We start from the raw sequence: 17895 nt of genomic DNA, 5'->3' as shown, positions 1-17895 counted from the left end.
CCACCCATGCCCGCACCGCGAACCGACCCGTAAAGGAAAAGAGGCCGGGCCGAGATACGAGGGTGATCTTCCTCGATTCCAGGAACCGCTATAGTTGGGGGAGATAGCACTATGCGGGCAGATAATTCGAGGGTGTTTTTGCGTTGTGTGTTGTGTGAAGAGAGCAGAATGCGCAAAGAGAGGGACCTACCAAGATGAAGCCGCTGACCGTTATGAGATACCAGAGAACATCCTCCTTCCGTTGGAATTTGGGGTTCCCGGACTCAATCTGGCTGAGATACTGGTAGACGAAGTAGGGATCCAAGATGATGCCCAGCTGGGGACCACTCAACAGAAAGGTGGTGAGGAACCGCCAAATTTGAGGTGGCATATGGAAGATGGCCAGCGAGGAGTGGAAGAACAACCAGCCCGTTGGGATCAATCCCAGATGCCCTCCAATCGACGTGACGAAGATGGCGGTCGCGAGTGTTCGCGCCAATGGCTGTAACTGCCAGTAGGCATCCATCGCGTCCGACATGGTGGCGGTGGTGTGGTGTGTGAGAAGTGATGTGTGAACAAAGAAAAGAAGAGCGACTTCAAATTTTCAAATGAAGCTCTCCGGGTCGTAAACTCAAAAAGCAAGGGGCATGATCTGCAGGTGGTGGGGGAGGGAGGAGGTTGTGAATGGGAAGAGGGAGGAGAAAGGAAAGAAAGCCCCCAGCGGGCTGGGAAAGTGATGATGCGGCTCCAACAAGGCACGAAATGTGATTCGTGTCTTTTTTGGAGCTTGAGAGGGAATGGAAGATGGAGGAAAGTTGCACCAATCTGAAATCCTTTTATGGAGGTCGTTGGCTTTGGTGGGGAACGAGAGCTGGAGCCACAGCCCGGCCCGGCTCGGCACCCGTTTGGTGGGGGCCCAGCCACGTGGAGGGCGCTGTGGCTAGAGCACTGAAGCGACGGTGCAGTTATCGATAAACATTTTCCAGACCGGAGCTCTGGTCGTCAGGGTCTTGAAAGAGTGACTCAATTGAGGGGTGGTATAAGAGATTTTCATGGCTGCTGTCCAAAACTCAGAGTATCTCATTGTTTTTCTCAACTATCTTATGTTTCTGGTGTTATACTAGAGACTGGCATCATCGTTCTTGCGGCAATTCCATCTTGTTGTGCTGTCTGGACCCAGCTCCGGTACCGCCGCCCTAGATATTTTCCAAACCTCGGCGGTGGGCTCTCACTGCTTTGATAAGATCTCACGCAACCCCATCGACCACAGGTGCCCGGCTCTTCACATCCCCCCTCCGTACCCCTTCATTTTGAAACCGGAAACAGTCATGGTGGGCTTCAGTCGATGTGCGTTGAGCCAATTGAGGCAACCTAAAGCTCAATTGGTTCGGTCCTTTTCTCACATCCCATCCCGAGCTTATTCTGCCCCGTCCAGCTCCATCCCCGCGGCCAAGAAGAAGTACATCCCAACCTCAGGCACATACCCCCTCGGCTTCCAGGTGTCAGGCACCATCGTTGGAGTTAAGCCCAGCAACACAACAAAACCAGATCTCGCTCTCTTGACATCCGAAGTACCATGTGCTGCCGCCGCCGTCTTCACCAAGAACAAGTTTCAGGCCGCCCCCGTCACTTTCAGCCGTGCTCTGTTGCAAAAGAAGGGAAATAAGGGCATCCAGGGGGTGGTCATCAACTCGGGATGCGCCAATGCCGTCACTGGAAAGGGTGGTTTGGAGGATGCCGCCAAGATGGCTCAGGCGGCTGACAAGTGCCTCGGTCAGAGTGATAGCATCATTGTCATGAGCACTGGTGTCATCGGACAGAGGCTGCCCATCGACAAGATCATCAACAACGTGCCAAAGGCCCACAGTGCTTTGGGCGGGTCCCACGAGCACTGGCTCACCATGGCCAAGGCCATCTGCACCACTGATACCTTCCCCAAGCTCATCTCCCGCACTTTTACTTTGCCCTCCTCGCCAGGCGTGGAGTATAGGATAGCGGGTACCACCAAGGGAGCGGGCATGATTCACCCCAACATGGCCACCCTTTTGGGTGTTATTGCCACGGATGCCCCTATCTCGTCGTCGGCTCTTCCATCGGTTCTCAAGCACGCCGTCGACCGTTCCTTCAACAGCATCACCATTGACGGTGACACGTCGACCAACGACACTGTTGCGCTGTTGGCCAACGGTATGGCTGGAGGAAAGGAGGTAGTGGAGGGCACACCTGATTATGAGGCCTTCCGTGAGGTTCTCACCAAGTTCTCTACAGAGTTGGCGCAGTTGATTGTGCGTGATGGTGAGGGTGCTACCAAGTTTGTGACAATCAAGGTGGTGGATTCCGCTAGCGAGGAGGCTGCTCGGAAGATTGCGAGCACCATTGCGAGATCGCCACTTGTCAAGACTGCCTTGTATGGCAAGGACGCAAACTGGTACGTTTCCTCGGTCTGTTTGGAATGTGACGACGAGACTTGACAAACATTGATAGGGGCCGCATTCTGTGCGCCACCGGCTACTCCCTGATTTCCGAGCCTAGCGAGCCCATCAACGATGTTCCTGAGATTGTCCCTGAGAATACTAATGTCTCGTTCGTGCCCACTGATGGCACTGCTGAGCTCAAGCTGTTGGTGAACGGAGAGCCTGAGCAGGTTGATGAGGTGAGTTGAGTGAGTTCATGAATTGGGAAGGGCTCACTAACAATTTACAGGCGAGAGCTGCTGAGATTTTGGAGCTCGAGGATCTTGAGATTTTGGTCAGGCTCGGAACTGGCGACAAGCAAGCCACTTACTGGACCTGCGACTACAGTCATGAGTACATGTGAGTTTCCCTTGTCTTCTCAGGCACTGATATCAGCTGACCTGGATAGCACCATCAACGGTGACTACCGCACATAAATGCAAGAACCTAGACATCTGGAAATCTAGACCTATACCATATAATGTAAATAAATGAGAATGAACATACCGTGACTGCTTCCAAGATCTATTGTCCATTGTTGCTGCCTGGTGGTGAACTAAGGGGTCAAGGGTTAGGGTTTACCTGCGTCTTGAAAAACCACTTTAAGCTAACGCGGTTCAAACGCGTCGCGTCTCCCAATCAGCAATTCGATCCCACAGCTGGCTTCAACCTCCAAAAGTCGAACGTCGCCGACAACCCTTGACTTTTCAGCACAAATCACCTGCTACACAACTGCCGAAAAACTCAAGAGCTCACCGAAAGTCCAGCAAGTCGAGACCAACAAAAATACCACAGCCAAAATGCCAGCCGCAATGACAAAAAAGCCGGAAGCCAACGGCGAGTCCTCCACCGCAGCCTACAAAGCCCAGACAGCCAACCCCAGTGGCAACCCAACCTACGAGCTCCCATGGTATGTCTCCGAATTCTCCCTTCTCTATTCTTCCAAATGGCTAACATGCTAACCCCCCAGGGTCGAAAAATACCGCCCCGTTTTCCTCGACGACGTAGTAGGCAACACCGAAACCATCGAGCGCCTCAAGATCATCGCCCGCGACGGCAACATGCCCCACGTAATCATCTCTGGCATGCCCGGCATTGGCAAGACCACCTCCGTCTTGTGTCTAGCCCGCCAACTCCTCGGGGACGCCTACAAAGAAGCCGTGCTTGAACTCAACGCCTCTGACGAGAGAGGTATTGATGTTGTGAGGCAGCGTATCAAGGGGTTTGCACAGAAGAAGGTGACCCTCCCGCAAGGGAGACATAAACTTGTCATCTTGGACGAAGCGGATAGCATGACGAGCGGTGCCCAGCAGGCGTTGAGACGGACGATGGAGATTTACAGCAATACGACGAGGTTCGCCTTCGCCTGCAACCAAAGCAACAAAATCATCGAACCCCTCCAGTCGCGCTGCGCCATTCTCCGCTATGCGAAATTAACAGACGAGCAAGTCGTCAAACGCCTCTTGCAAATCATCGATGCGGAGGGTGTCAAGTTCAGCGAGGATGGGCTCGCGGCGTTGGTGTTTAGTGCGGAAGGGGATATGCGCCAGGCGATCAACAACCTGCAGTCGACGTGGGCTGGGTTCGGGTTTGTCTCGGGGGACAATGTCTTCAAGGTTGTCGACAGTCCTCACCCGATCAAAGTGCAGGCTATGCTCAAGGCTTGTTATGAGGGGAATGTGGACTCGGCGCTTGACACGTTGAGGGAGCTGTGGGATTTGGGGTACAGCAGTCATGATATTATCTCGACGATGTTTAGGGTGACCAAGACAATCGAGACGTTGAGCGAGCATAGCAAGTTGGAGTTTATCAAGGAGATTGGGTTTACGCATATGAAGGTTTTGGAGGGGGTGCAGACGTTGCTGCAGTTGAGTGGATGTGTGGTGAGGTTGTGTAGGTTGAATATGGATCCGAAGAGGTTTGAGCGTAGGTAGGGGAGGTAGATAGATACCCGAGATTTATTTGTTCCATGGAGTTTTGGGGCGTGGAAAATTTGGCGCACGGCAAGGGGGGCATGTTTGGTGGGTGGTTTTATTACACTTGATGTACCTACTTTGGAAGGCGAACAAAATGGGATGATGTGTAATTTTGTAAGTACAGGTGTACAACCTGAGCAGACAACAACAACAACCTCCTTCTTTTCACTTTATAAATGTCAACAAGCAAGTGTATTGTTTGCTAAAACAATATCTCAAGGCAACTAATTATCATTATTCCCAGCCCCGACAATCCCCCCCAGCGAAGACATTACCACCCCCTTCCCCCAAAGCCATTCCCCCCCCCCAAAAAAAATCAAGTACAAACCGTCTCATGCACCACCTCCCCCCTCGAATCCCCAAACCTGACCTCCACCAGGTCTAGGTCCCTCTCAGCAACACCATCCCACCCGAACCAAGCCATCCCCCGTCCCCTCTCGCAAACCGTCATCACGGCCGAGTCTGTATCTGCTTTGTATCCCCACCCAACACTGAACTTCCCATCCTTGTCACAGCGCTGTCCGTACCAGCTGTGGGTTGGCTCTACGGACGGGATTGAGATGCTGCAGTTTGCTAGCTGGAGGGTGGTGCTGGAGTAAAGGGAGAAGGTGAACAGGGTTCGGTTGAGGAGGTGGTTGGTTACTGCGAACAAGCAACAGGGTTAGCTTAGGGGGAGGAAACTTGGGGGTGGGAGGGTTTACGGCGGGTGAGGGAATGGATTTGCCATGTTTCTGGGTTGTCGTTACGGGTGCCGAGGCGGTGTCTCTCCTGGCCTTTGTTGATCTTTGGCCCGTGAAGCTGCTGACGACAAGTCTCGACACACGCAAGAGCGTCGTAGTCATCCCCGCTAGGCTGGCAGTTTTGGCTGCAGGTGTCGATCTCGGAAGAGGATTGTTGCTGCTGGCTGGAGGCATACGTCACCGAGATGTGCTTTCGCAGTTGATCACTCATGGTTATATCCCGCCTCTTTTCCTTTGTCGGTTTGGATGATGACAAGGAGCCGCCGTGCTGCTGGACAACACCACGGCTTAGTCTCCTCACCATCTTTTTCGACATACCCAGCCCCAGGTCAGGGTGCTCCTTCTCGCCAAAAGTGCCGACTCGGTAGGCAGGTCTTTGTCTTGATGACGCAACCTGCCCGTCTGCGAGCTCGGCGTCGGTGAAGCCGAAGAAGGCGTAGACGTTGGCTGCTTTGTCGGTGGGCACGATGGTGATGAACCCCATGTTGCTCCAGCCCCCGTTTAGGGAAAGGTTGTCTCCGCATTTTGCTTCGGCAAAGTCGGTTTGGTACGCGGGTTTGAAGTTACTGGTAGAGTCGACGGTCCAGTTGCAGGTGATGAAATCGGATTCCGGACCTGGGACGAGGACGAGGTGGTAGGTGCAGGAGCTGCCTTCAGGGGTACAGGTGCGGGCGAGGGACCAGGCTGTCCACTGGCCGACTATCTCTGCTGCTCCTAGGGAGGCTAGAGAGAGGGGAAGGAAAGCTTTGCTGTGACGCATGGTGCTGTGGTGTTGCTTTTCTTGTTGGTGATCTGAGTGCGGTGTTGATTTACTGTGGGAGACATGTTAGCAACGGGCATTTTATACCCATCGTCGACGACAGAAGAGACTGATTTACCACGTTGAGGCCGTCATAGTCTTCCTCAGCGCCGGAGATATTCTCGTGTCGACAACGGATGTAACGGCCCTGGTGGAGCAAACAGGCACACTGCCTTTAGTTTGGATCGCATCCTTGCATCATGTAGTGTGATTGTTGAAGCTCGGCTGACTTTTCTCATGGGCCTGGTCAGACGTAGAACCGTTGGAATGTCTCGCGTGCTGTCCAAGAACAGGAACCCCTTTGCTGGTTGCCTCTGCCGCTCTGTGTCCTCGATGATGTGATATTGAGTGTGGCAAAATAGTGACGATATAGGCCTTCCATCCAAGACAGTGGAGAAGTATGCCAGTTCTCCCATGGTACAAGATCTGATTCATTGTCTTGTCTTATTTCTCCTGACTGTCTGTAACCGTGTCCAAGCCTATCTGGCCCGCTTTTCAAAATACACGTAATCCCAGCGGTGAGACCAAATGGTATACTGTAGATTCTTGATTCGGCTGTCTCGATCCAAGTCAGGGTGTTGATCAGCTCGTGGCTACCCGCGTTTTGGGTAGAGACTCGTGGCGAGGCTTCAAGCCGTCTGCTGTGTACAAGGCTTATGCCTTCATTGTCAAAATGTTTGCTCTCGAATCCTAGCCTGGTAGATGATAGTTCGTCTCGCCAAGTCTGATTGATATTGCTGTGATCGTGATCCTGTTCAGAGTCAGTAGGACGACAATGGCTGTGTAATCTTGTTAACAATCGGTGTCGTTGTGACCGGTCAGCTGGAAACTTTGACATTCGCGAAACTTCTGGTTGCCGGGCGGCGTATCACGATGTTTATATCTCCAGATTACGTACGCCTGGCACTTCTCCTCACCGGCAAGGCTCCAGACCGCATTACAAACGGAGAAAATAACCTGTTTGTGGCTTGACGTGGCTGTCATGGCACTGTTTGCGTTCACATACCAAGTTTGCTGCCATCTGTAGTCGTATAAGGACCGCAGTCAACAGACCTGGTGATCATTTCTGAACAGCAAACGGCCATCAATAGGAGTAGATGCTCGAAATTGCTGGGAGGCTGACTGCACTGCAGGAAACACAGCAGCAATTTGCTTTAGGTCCGGATGCGCAGTATCACTGACTCAGTCTGCGCTCCTCAGTCTGTGGCAGATAGAATCCCCCGCCAGGAAACCTGCTGATCCCCTTTTCTCCTTCGGCAGAGAAGAGAAAGTCAGGTCTTGGATGGCGTCGCACACGGTGTTGACACCTCTGAGTGCAGCTGCAAGGGTCCTTTCAGAGTGGTGGCTTGGAATCTGGCATGATGATCAGTGGCAGCTTCAGGTTCTAGACCTACGGGAGAAGAATTGCTCCTCCAAAATCATGGTCAGTCAGCTTCCCTTCTAGCGGCTATCATCTAGCCAAGTGGCAACCTTCAACAGTTGTGAGTCTGCCAGGTGATCTTTTCAACATTCGGTGTGTCGTTAATGTTCTCGACAAGACCGACGGCGGCCGCATGGCGTTCTCGTGGTGGTGGCCCTCTCTTCCAGGACGGGTGCGCCTCTGAACGGTTTCGGCAATCCTCCCCCGTCGGGAGAACTGCGCGGACCCGGCACGGCGGTTCCAAGCGCCGGAGGGCCACCTCTCTGCTGCTGGGCGAAGCGATCATCACACTCCAGTCGACACCACCTGCCCCTCCATTTTCATTTTGTCATGCGGAGAATCCTGGTAGGGACTGGCCATATTCAACCCACGTCGCTGGGAATGAGTACTATATTGCCTTTATGCTGTTGGTCCTGATGTTGTTTGCTTCGGGTCTTGTGAGTGGGTGGGTGAATGTCCTGCATCAAAAAATATGCCCCTGGTTGGAAAAAGATTGAGAAAAAGCCTAGCGTACGATAAGGTTGGTGATCACCGGGGGTGTACACACCTGCCAAGCTTTGTCTTGGGCAAAGCCAAGCGATGCCTCCCGTTGCTAGCTCTCTTGCTCCTCTTCCTAGCTCTTCTCGGCCGTTCAACGAGTCCAACAACATGGGATGATTTTCCGCGGGAGAAGACCAGCTCAACAGTTTGGAAGCTTGTTTCCCAGTACCACTCAACTATCTCTCCCGGTTGGTCAACCTCGCCCTCTCTCCCCAGCTCTGGCTTCCACTGGCTGTCATTGGACTGCCAGGTCCGACGGCTACCCTCCCTCTTCTTCGAGCCTGGGGAAAAACACCGGTAGATCCTCGCAGGACGACAAGAAATGTTTCGCTTGTCTGGCCATTCAGCATTGTCCGGGACTATCCGTCAGCAGTTTTACGCGCCCGTGAAACAAATCTGACCGTGGCGCCATTGGCCAGTCGGTGGTTGCATCGACCCTCCCACACTGCCTGTCGGTTTCCTCCTCCCTGTGCTTGTCGTGATTGGGTCGTCGCCCTGGCCCCCAAGCCCGATAGACGGACGACACGGCTTTCCGAGCGAGGTCCTCGAGGCTGCCAACGACCCAGTGCGTCGAGTGTGAGGTCTCATCTGGGTACAATCCAAGGAAAAGGTGAGCAATTCAGGATGAGGAACAAGGTCAGAGATGGCATGTTCAGCGAGCTTCTCTCTGGCTCATGTTGAGTGATGGAACCGCTGTAAGGTCTGTGGATGGCCAGTCGCCTGCGTGTAAGTTGGACGGTGCTACTTTCTGGTGTTTACTCACTGTCAAGTAATTGTACTGTGCTACCGACCAGGCCTACAATCGGTGGCGAGCAAAGACCAACTGCATGAGCAGGGCTAGGTAATCTGTATTGGCCATCTCCCCCACCATCTCAAGTGAGGTATACTAACCATGTCCAGCCCAGTGGCTGCTTTTCTTTTCAAGCCTTGCTTTCTTCCTCTCTCTTGCAGGATTCACGCCTGATATATCCCCGATCCTATGTCCTCTATTTTGGGACTGCCGGGTGAAGGAGAGTTGAGTTAGTTGCCTCTACGAATAGAACAGGCTGCTTGGTCACGAGCAGTTTATTCTATGAATATGGCGTCCCATATCCGGCAACGGGACGCCGAGCCCAGTACCAGCCTCACTCCTGGAGCCATAGCAGGAATCGCCTGCGGATCCGGAGCCATCTTTATCGGCGCGGCCGGCCTCTTCATTCTCTACTGGAGACGAAACCGCCAATATGACCGAGAAGACGACCTCTACCGAACCGACTCCGATGAGGATGTCTCCCGCGGTGGTGCCATCCCCGCGGTGTCATATACACTCGACTACAAAATCCACAGCCCCCAACAACAACAACAACAAAAACAACAACAACACCAACATCACAAAGCCAGCAGCTCTCACAGCTACTCCCCCGAAAAGGCCGCCTACCCTTTCTCCCCGTTAAGCACCAACTCCAGCTCCGGACCCGGCAGCGCAATGCCCACTCACCCAGCCTACATCCCTAGGGCTATGGTCCGCGGCATGCCAGTATCAAGCAATTCTTCTCCCCAACCAACACCACCGTCCAACCCTCCTCAACAAGAACCCCTTCCCCATTTCACCTTCCCCAAAGAACCCGAAAACCCAACCCCCCGATCCCAACGCCCCTCCCCTTTAAACCTCAACACCACCTCCCCCTCCTTGCCGTCAACCCGTAAACAACCCCCCAAACTGCTCCTCTCCACCTCCAACTCCAACCCCCTCCCCGGAAAACAAAACGCCACCATCTCCGGCCCCTTGGCATTTCCCTCCCACTACCAACCCCCTCCTAACCTCCCCTCTCCCCCGCAAAAACACCCCAAACCCAAGAGGATCCGCAACCCCCACGATCAAATCTACGACGATGATTCCTCATCAGGTGAAGACGACAATATCCACCCCAAAGAAATGGAAAGTTACGAGGAGAGCGACATCCAGTATTACCACCAGCATCACCACTACCACCACCAAGAAAAACGGACTTTTAGGGAGAGGTCGTTGTCTGGTTCAGGGGGAGGATCGCAGCCCAGCTCGGGGGGGTTACCACCACACGAACAGGGGAAGAAGAGCAGAAGAAAACGCTTCTCGGGCGGATCATCGTCTCAGCCGGCACAGCAGCCGGCACAGCAGCAAAGGGGGAATAGACATTATGCCGAGATTGAGATTGGGAGGGGGAGTGATATTTGGTAGTTTTTCTCTCATCATGAAATTTCTTTTGTAAAGGGTAAATGGTTGGACAAGGTTGGTAGGGCGTTCAAGGCCAGGTTATGGAATTGGGTCAAGAATGGGATGGGTTGGGCTTTCTAGCTGGACTGGGGAGTTCGAATGGTTTTTTAACATGTGATGGGGAGAGAATATACAAATCATTACACACACATGATTGTCTGCAGATTATATGGCTGGGGGTAGGGTTGTTAGATCTTGCCTGACATGATTGGATATGAAATAAACCCTTGAATGTCGGTCGTTTGGTAAACACCTAACCACTGCTCACTTGTCTTACTGAAAAATATCTGGACCAATCACCAACTGTGCATACACTGCTACACTATCCTTTTGTAAACGCATATACCGTTTCAGAACCTCATTGACAAAGATGTTTTTCTCAGTTAAATTCAAATCCTACCTTGAACACATTGATATCATTTCATCCCAAGCCCCAAAGAGACTGACTCAACCCCCCACCTCCTACAAAACAGGACAGCCCCATCATGACAACGACACCCCTCAGCCCCACCCATCTCAACTCCCCGTGATACCCCCCCATTCTCCCCATGATGACCAGGCGGCAAGCTCAAATCCAAATGACTCAAACTCGCCAAACTAATCGCATCATACCCCCCCTCCCGCCCCCCTCTCACCTCTTGTTGTCATCCCCCTCAAAAACCCCGGCTCAACCACCGGCGCCACCCTCCCCCTCCCTTCCCTATCCCCAACCCCCATCTCCTGATCATCCACAAGAACCACCATCCAAACCCCCACCCTCCCATTACTCCCCACCAGCGGCGTACAATGTACCCACCTCGTCCTCCCCTCCGCTGACCTCGTCAACCACCTCACCTTTGCCGTGACAACAACCCCCCCCTCCTTAAACCCTTGCTCCAACTCCTGCCTTACCCTGTCAGACCCGCCAATGCAAGAGAGAACAGGTGTTTGGAGGATCCCTGGGAGACGGAGGGAAGGTGACGCGAAAAGAGTGCGGAGGGAGGGGTAGGGGCGGAGGAGGAGGCAGTTGGAGTAGATCCCCGTTAGCTTACCCCCCGACAGGTCAGACAGCTCTTCCATGTCGGCTGAGAGGGGGGATTGGAAGAGGGGTCGGGGGATGGGGTTGTCGTCGGGTTTGGCCCAGTTGGATGTTTCGTCCTCGTGGGCGGGGGAGTGACGGCCGCCGCCGTGGTTGCGGACAATTTCGATTTCTGGGGCGGTCAACACCTCGGCGAGGTGACGGAGGGCAAGCTGGGGTGAAAAAGGGTTGGTTTCTGGGCTGTTGTCAGAATCTGGGCGCCAATCCTGTACCGCGTTACCCCTTGGCTGTCGAGCAACGGGGCGCACATGAGGAGGTTCATGAACGGGAAGCCGTCTCCGTCTGTAGTTGAGAATGGTTTCGTGATGCTCCTTGCCCGCTGCTAGCTTGTCACGAATCCTGTCGATACTGGCAGGGTTTGTTTTCGGCCCTTGGAGAAAGCGGCAGTTTTCGAGGAGTCTGTTTGTGTCAAGGAAAACACATGAGACTGGGGAGATACGATGTGCCCTGAATCCGCCTCCCATTCTTGACTGGTTGTGCCAGGTTAGGAACCACATTATGGAAGAGAAACCGAAATAAGGAGTGTGGATGTTTACCTGTTTAGGCCCCTCAGCCTACTGGGAATGGGACTGAACCTTCCAGGTTGCCCACAAAGTCTGGAGAATCATTGTTGTGTCTGGAAAGAAGGAAGCGCCCAAGTTTGTTTCCTGGAGATGGCGGGTGCCATCGGAAATGGGCCCGTATATTCTCGCGAGGTGGTCAAGAATCGAGAGGAGCTTCTGGGTGGAATTTCCGGCACATCGCGAGAGAGAGACTTCCGAGATGCTGTCCCCTGTCCTGTCGGCAGTCGGGCTGTTCGTAATGAAACTCTTAGAACAACCGTTGAATCCGCCCAGATGGTAAAGCCCGCCGAACCGGGCCAGAGCCACATGGTAAAGGCAACCGGCTGGAACTGGTCTTTAATCAAAATCTTAAACTCTCGATCGCTATTGAAGGCACACACAGGCTAGAGAGCGTAGCAGCATATAGCTGCCGTTTCATGTCGACGATTTCAATTTACTGACGTTGGTTAGTTCAAACCTACATGCTCTCGACATGAGAATGAATTGGCTTCGCTGGGCACAGCCTCGCACGTGAAGGGAAATCGCCAGTTGCGCAAAGTCAGGCAGTTTCATTACGACCAATATTCCATGCTCAGTGCTCCTTCCCGCTGAACCACCTACCTCAGGCTGATAGATGTATCTGCCTGCATAACGGAACGAACGCCCCTTCTCTCTGTTGTTGCGAAAAAGAGGCAAGAACGAAAGCCAATGACTCGATTCTAACTGTTTGACAGGCACTAGCGAAATAAGGTTCAACGGCTGGGAACATGGATGCGGGTACAAACGTCGAGAGCGCTTGCTCGGCAGATGGAATTGACCGATGGAAACGCTGGAGGGGCTGCATCTCCCATCAGCCAACAGAACCTCTTTTCGGGATCTCTATATGTACGATGATGACTCGGAATCCTCTGGGCCCATGGGACCTGGCAGCAAGCGGCAGAAGGTACAGAGTAAGTATAAGCCTATGCTGCGACGTTGATCAGGTCCAGTCTCACTGTATAACATGTGAACACTCCCGTTTTAGTGGCTGCACAACATCCAGAGTATACCTAGCCCCACTCGACTGGAAACAAACAGAACACCAAACGGTTCATACCTCCCTCCTGGCCCGTCTGCGACCTCCCTTTACGACGATCCACTCGATGGTGTTGACGGTTTGATAACAAGATGGATGCAGGGGTTTAATGAGCACGACACGAACCAGACGCGCGGATGCCCGTCCACGACACGTCCAACGTCGGCCAAGCTTGGAGGCGGGGTTGTGAGTGGCCGGCCCACCCCTCCCGCGAACGGCCTCAGCCACTCAGTCGGAGGATTCCCCCCATCGTGAAAGCTGGGCAGAAACAACAACAACAACATGCCCAATCGAGAGAGAAACGCAAAACAGTCATCGCGAAAGACTCAACAATATTTTCTCTCACCGTACCTCCCCTCTCCGTGTTTACCGTCAGAAGACCTCATCTCCAGTGCCCCACTCCACCATCGCAAAGATTATAGGGAGGGGTTGGTATCATTTGAGTGTGCGCTCACAGAGGGGCACTCGGACCCGTTGAGTGTGAGGTCGAGATGAGGGGTTGTGCTGCTGCGTTGACGATAGCATACAATCATACCTTGCTAAACCAGACCAGGTTGATACTAATAGCCATCCACTGCTATCCCAACCTCCACGGACTATGTGAAGGATATGAATAGGACCTAGTAGCTGAGTGTGGGGTCTACCTACATCATGGGACAACATGCCAGACGAGAGCTTCCAAAAGTTCTATAGGGACGGGGAGACAATGGGGAATCAAGGGCTGGGGCTTGTTTTTAGAGGAAAGCACGTGAATGGCCATGTGGAAACGGTAAAGATTTGGGTGAGCTGTATGCATTCCTGGCGTCGGCTGGCAATTCCAGGGAGGAGAGGAAGCTGGAGATGTTGTTTTAGGCGCCGCCAAGTTTCACAGCGTAGAGACAGCCACAGGCAGCCCAGCGAGGTCACTGCTGTGTTTGGATGGTCCGTGCCCCTCGAGCATTCGAGCAAGGGTCTCGCTTGTTTGGAATCGGCTAATCAACGGCTTAGCGCGACTGTCGCCCGTCGCCTGTTGCCCGCGCTCTCCCGCTTCAGAGGGCTTCCGTCTCTGCCTTCAGAGGGTTGGCCTTCTGTGCTTCGCCAACTTCCATCACCACACACACCTCGAGCTGTCGACGCCATCCCTCCCAACCTCACGGCCTGACGAATGCCTAGCATTATTCCGGTAGCCCTACCTTTGCAGAGGATTGTCTGTCGACTTTAGAGTTTGCGAGATTGTGGTTGTAGCGCTGCCACTTATTCGAGTCTATCGGACACGAGGACCCGCTGTTGTCTCCTATTAAGAGAGCTCCCGTTGCCCAGTCGCCCCGCCGCTCCTTGCGATTGTTGTTCCCCAAGACAAGCAAAGAGACGAGATCGCGACTTCTCCCACAGCAGCACAACAATACCATCGCTCGCCCCACAAAAGCTGTCTATGCGACTATTCACTTTTTGCGAAAACTGTTTCCCCCGCATTTCATCGCTATCCCGCAACAATCGCGCGTTCTTTGTCCTGCGACCGACTCTTCCGACTTCACCTCTCACCACACCCGCCTCTCGTCCGACTCCAATCCAGCCTATGCAAAGCGCGCCTGTCGCCAAACCCGCGCGGCAATCAATTTCTGTGAATTTGGAAAAGGGGCGCTGAGGATCAAAACAAGAGAAGCATGGGTATCAACGGCGACGTTTCAAACGGCGCTGCATTATCTCCCACCATGAAGAGGCCAATCCAGGAGTCACACAGTTCGGCCGCCGCCAGTCCAAGGTTGTCGACGCCTCCCCCGCCAGGGGAACGTCTAAAGGTGGAACCGTCGCATGCCGGAAGCTCGAGAAATGGACGGTCGAGTTCAAGATCCACCGACATTGGACTGGATGCCGTCGACCACGCGCTGCGGCGGGAAATCGGTCGGCAGCACCGAGAAAGCACACCTGGAGCTAGTCCGAGTAGGAAACGGCAAAGGATCAACGGTGACCGGTATGTTGATTTTTTGACTTTTTTTTCATCTGTTCTTGTTGCTGACTGGTCGCTCATAGCTTTATTCCCACGCGGTCTGGCCAAGACCTCCAGGCAAGTTTCAGTCTCTTGCATGAAGATGGGTCGCCCGCGACCCCATCAAGACAAAAGAAGCGGACCCCGCATGGGGAGCTTCACTATCAGAGAAGTGAGTCCCGTGAACTCAACTGGGTGTGCCATGTAGCTAATCCTCGAATGCAGCTGAGGAGGCAAATCGGACATTCTCCCGCCTGCTGCGGACAGAGTTGTTTGAGAATTCGATACCACAGGTGTCACCGCCTTCCATGTCACCAGAGCACAACAGGCTCTCCCACGGCCATGCCACCAGATCACACACCCCACCAAACGGGCCACCACCATCATCTTTGCCATCAAATTTGACACCATCCACACCACACAAGAATCTGTTCTCCTACATGTCGCCTCGTCACAGCATTGCAGGCCATCCAACACCTTCAAGGACGCCACAAAGTCGACACGGGCCCAACTTGGACACCCGGTCCGAAGTGTACAGCTTATCGCCAGTGAGATATGGGAGTCAGCAACTGCTCCTCAGCCCACGGCGACAACCGCGTGCCGTGAGCAAGGTTCCGTATAAGGTGTTGGATGCTCCCGAGCTCGCAGATGACTTTTACCTCAACCTCGTTGACTGGGGCAACGCAAATGTATTAGGCGTCGGCCTGGGATCGAGCGTGTACATGTGGAACGCCCAGACCAGTCGCGTCAACAAGCTCTGCACGTTAGAAGACGACACCGTTACGAGCGTGTCGTGGATACAAAAGGGCACACACATTGCCATCGGAACTGGAAAGGGCCTAGTGCAAATCTGGGATGCGGAGCGGCAGCGAAGGTTGAGGACTATGGTAGGCCACACTAACCGTGTGGGTGCTCTGGCCTGGAACACGCACATCCTCACCTCTGGCTCGCGGGATCGGTCCATATACCACCGTGATGTGCGAGCCCCAGATCCGTGGATGAGGAAGCTAGTCGGGCACAAGCAGGAAGTGTGCGGACTAAAATGGAATTGCGAGGATGGGCAGCTGGCGAGTGGAGGGAACGACAACAAACTAATGGTCTGGGATAAGCTCTCGGACTCGCCACTGTGGAAGTTTTCGGACCACACCGCCGCGGTGAAGGCGATTGCTTGGAGCCCTCACCAACGTGGACTGTTGGCTTCCGGTGGCGGTACGGCCGACCGCCGGATCATTTTCCACGATACGGTGAGGGGGACCGTTGTCAATGAGATTGACACGGGGAGCCAGGTTTGCAACTTGGCGTGGAGCAAGAACTCAAACGAGATTGTCTCGACGCATGGGTACAGCCAGAACCAGATTGTGGTGTGGAAGTACCCGAGCATGACGCAGGTGGCGAGTTTGACGGGGCACACTTATCGGGTGCTGTACCTGGCTATGAGCCCGGACGGGAGGGTGGTGGTCACGGGGGCGGGGGACGAGACGTTGAGGTTTTGGAACGTGTTTGGGAAGAGGGGTGGGAGGATGGGGGTGGATGGGGAGGGGGGCGGGGGAAGTATAAGGTTGCAGGAGTGGGGGGTAATTAGGTGAAAGGGTTAGTGACTTTCACATGCTTTCTTGAGCCAGACGACGAACAAGTGGCTTTTGGAGTTGGGGGCGGGGGAATCAGCGGGAAGAAAGTGTTTATCTTTGCTTGCAGCGAGCAGGAGATGGATTTTTCTCTCTTTTTCTCTCAATTGAGATTTGTTAGTTTCTCCTCCCCTTTTTCCATATATGGAAGGGGCAAGCGACTGACAGGTTTTTTTTAGTGTACACCATGACACGAAACTTACGAGGTGGATGACACACGACGACGACAACACTTGGGGGAGAAACGGAACTCTTTCAATCAAAAGCAAAGGTGTTGGGTGTTTGGTGGTGGTGGTGGTGGTGTTGATGATGATGGTGTCTCTGGTTTGGCTTTGGGTCGGTGGGTCGGTTGGGGTTAAAGGGATCAATCGATCATCATGGATATGGAAGGGGGGATTGATGGATGGAATGGAGCTGGCTGGGTAACATGGGACATCTGGATGGGAGGTGGTGGTCAATACCCGGGGCTCTTTTTGCCATCTTTCTTTCAACAAAGCGGAATTTGTTTATCATGGTTTGGTTGGTGGGAGGAGGTGTTGGGTTATGTCTTCTTTTCTTTTCTTTCTTGCTAGAGTATGAAAGCGGGATTCATGGGTTGTTTATTAATTGACTTTTTTTAAATTGTTATGGCGATTGGTTCATTATTTTTTTTTGGGGGGGGGGGAATAAGCGGGGCTTGTTTGTTGTACATTATTGGAAACCAGGTCATGATTGCGCTTTGTAGCTGGGTGGGTGGGTGGTGTTGATGGTGGTAGGTGGTGTGGTTGCATGAAATGGATTTGCTTCTCATCTCTGCTTTATTATGGAGTCGGTGTGTGTGATTGCGGCAGGAGTCTTTATTCGGCTCGAAGTGAAAGGGTATCTTGCTAGTTTCCATGATCAGATGCTTTTATCCCGAGTTTTTACTGAGCTTGAAATGAACCTGGCCTGTTGTTGCTCTTTTATGTCGAGGGCAACCTCGCTCATCCAAATGATCTTCTCCTAAATCCTTACCCAGTCACGGTCTGGATACAATAGTGGGCAATGCAAGTCAACGCATATCATATTGTAACCTATCTCGGCCCCCCCCCCCCCCCACCCCCCCCCCACGGAAACCGCGAACCAAAAACAGCAGAAAAAAAATTCTTGATAATGGGGGCGGGAGAAACTGGGAAAGTGGAAAGGGGGGAGAAAATAGTTTAGGAAGGCCAAGGTTAAGTAGGGGAGGGGGATGAAAGGAAAAGGAAAGAGTAAGGCAAGGAAAGGGAGGGGTTAGATGAAAGGGGTAGAGCAAAAATTGCAAAAACAACAGGGTGATGAGACAGGGAAAGATGCTAGAACGCACCTTGATGACATAAGACTACTAAGGGGAATGAACCAGCTATCGAGTTTTTATACGGGGGATCCGGCACCCAGACACAAAAAGGGAAAGAGGCACAGAAAACGGCAACCCGAGCGACAACGAACGCAGAGGCCCAGCCGAAGCCGAC

At 53.2% G+C, this 17895-nt stretch overlaps 7 protein-coding genes across 7 annotated transcripts in view; 4 read left to right on the top strand and 3 right to left on the bottom strand.

The window, feature by feature from the left end:
* The window catches only part of PODANS_2_2840 (uncharacterized protein), a gene marked incomplete at both ends in the record, with an annotated part of 1244 nt that extends 727 nt beyond the window's left edge, over positions 1 to 517 (bottom strand). Inside the window, one exon of the mRNA XM_001910992.1 lies at positions 191 to 517. Within this exon, the coding sequence (XP_001911027.1) occupies positions 191 to 517 (327 nt within the window). The remainder of the gene's footprint in view (positions 1 to 190) is intronic.
* Positions 518 to 1307: 790 nt separating this feature from the next.
* On the top strand, positions 1308 to 2869 carry PODANS_2_2830 (uncharacterized protein; the record flags this gene model as incomplete). The annotated part of the gene is made up of 4 exons (XM_001910991.1): positions 1308 to 2407; positions 2464 to 2632; positions 2683 to 2792; positions 2842 to 2869. 4 exons carry the CDS (start codon positions 1308 to 1310, stop codon positions 2867 to 2869), a joined length of 1407 nt encoding a protein of 468 aa, XP_001911026.1.
* A 363-nt stretch (positions 2870 to 3232) lies between these two features.
* PODANS_2_2820 (uncharacterized protein) lies at positions 3233 to 4366 on the top strand (the record flags this gene model as incomplete). The annotated part of the gene is made up of 2 exons (XM_001910990.1): positions 3233 to 3342; positions 3403 to 4366. The coding sequence occupies 2 exons, from the start codon at positions 3233 to 3235 to the stop codon at positions 4364 to 4366; spliced, it is 1074 nt and encodes a 357-aa protein (XP_001911025.1).
* A 358-nt stretch (positions 4367 to 4724) lies between these two features.
* On the bottom strand, positions 4725 to 5908 carry PODANS_2_2810 (uncharacterized protein; the record flags this gene model as incomplete). The annotated part of the gene is made up of 2 exons (XM_001910989.1): positions 4725 to 5050; positions 5110 to 5908. 2 exons carry the CDS (start codon positions 5906 to 5908, stop codon positions 4725 to 4727), a joined length of 1125 nt encoding a protein of 374 aa, XP_001911024.1.
* A 3071-nt stretch (positions 5909 to 8979) lies between these two features.
* PODANS_2_2800 (uncharacterized protein) lies at positions 8980 to 10104 on the top strand (the record flags this gene model as incomplete). Its single annotated transcript, XM_001910988.1, has 1 exon — positions 8980 to 10104. The coding sequence occupies one exon, from the start codon at positions 8980 to 8982 to the stop codon at positions 10102 to 10104; it is 1125 nt and encodes a 374-aa protein (XP_001911023.1).
* Positions 10105 to 10746: 642 nt separating this feature from the next.
* Positions 10747 to 11715, bottom strand: PODANS_2_2790 (uncharacterized protein; the record flags this gene model as incomplete). The annotated part of the gene is made up of 1 exon (XM_001910987.1): positions 10747 to 11715. One exon carries the CDS (start codon positions 11713 to 11715, stop codon positions 10747 to 10749), a length of 969 nt encoding a protein of 322 aa, XP_001911022.1.
* Positions 11716 to 14478: 2763 nt separating this feature from the next.
* Positions 14479 to 16387, top strand: PODANS_2_2780 (uncharacterized protein; the record flags this gene model as incomplete). The annotated part of the gene is made up of 2 exons (XM_001910986.1): positions 14479 to 14973; positions 15071 to 16387. The coding sequence occupies 2 exons, from the start codon at positions 14479 to 14481 to the stop codon at positions 16385 to 16387; spliced, it is 1812 nt and encodes a 603-aa protein (XP_001911021.1).
* Between the last annotated feature and the right edge of the window lie 1508 nt (positions 16388 to 17895).

The sequence above is a fragment of the Podospora anserina genome, chromosome 2, assembly GCF_000226545.1.
Source record: "Podospora anserina S mat+ genomic DNA chromosome 2, supercontig 2".
NCBI classification, from domain to species: Eukaryota; Fungi; Ascomycota; class Sordariomycetes; order Sordariales; family Podosporaceae; genus Podospora; species Podospora anserina.
The sequence above is the reverse complement of the archived record's forward strand: the minus strand, read 5'-3'. Positions and strand labels throughout refer to the sequence as shown.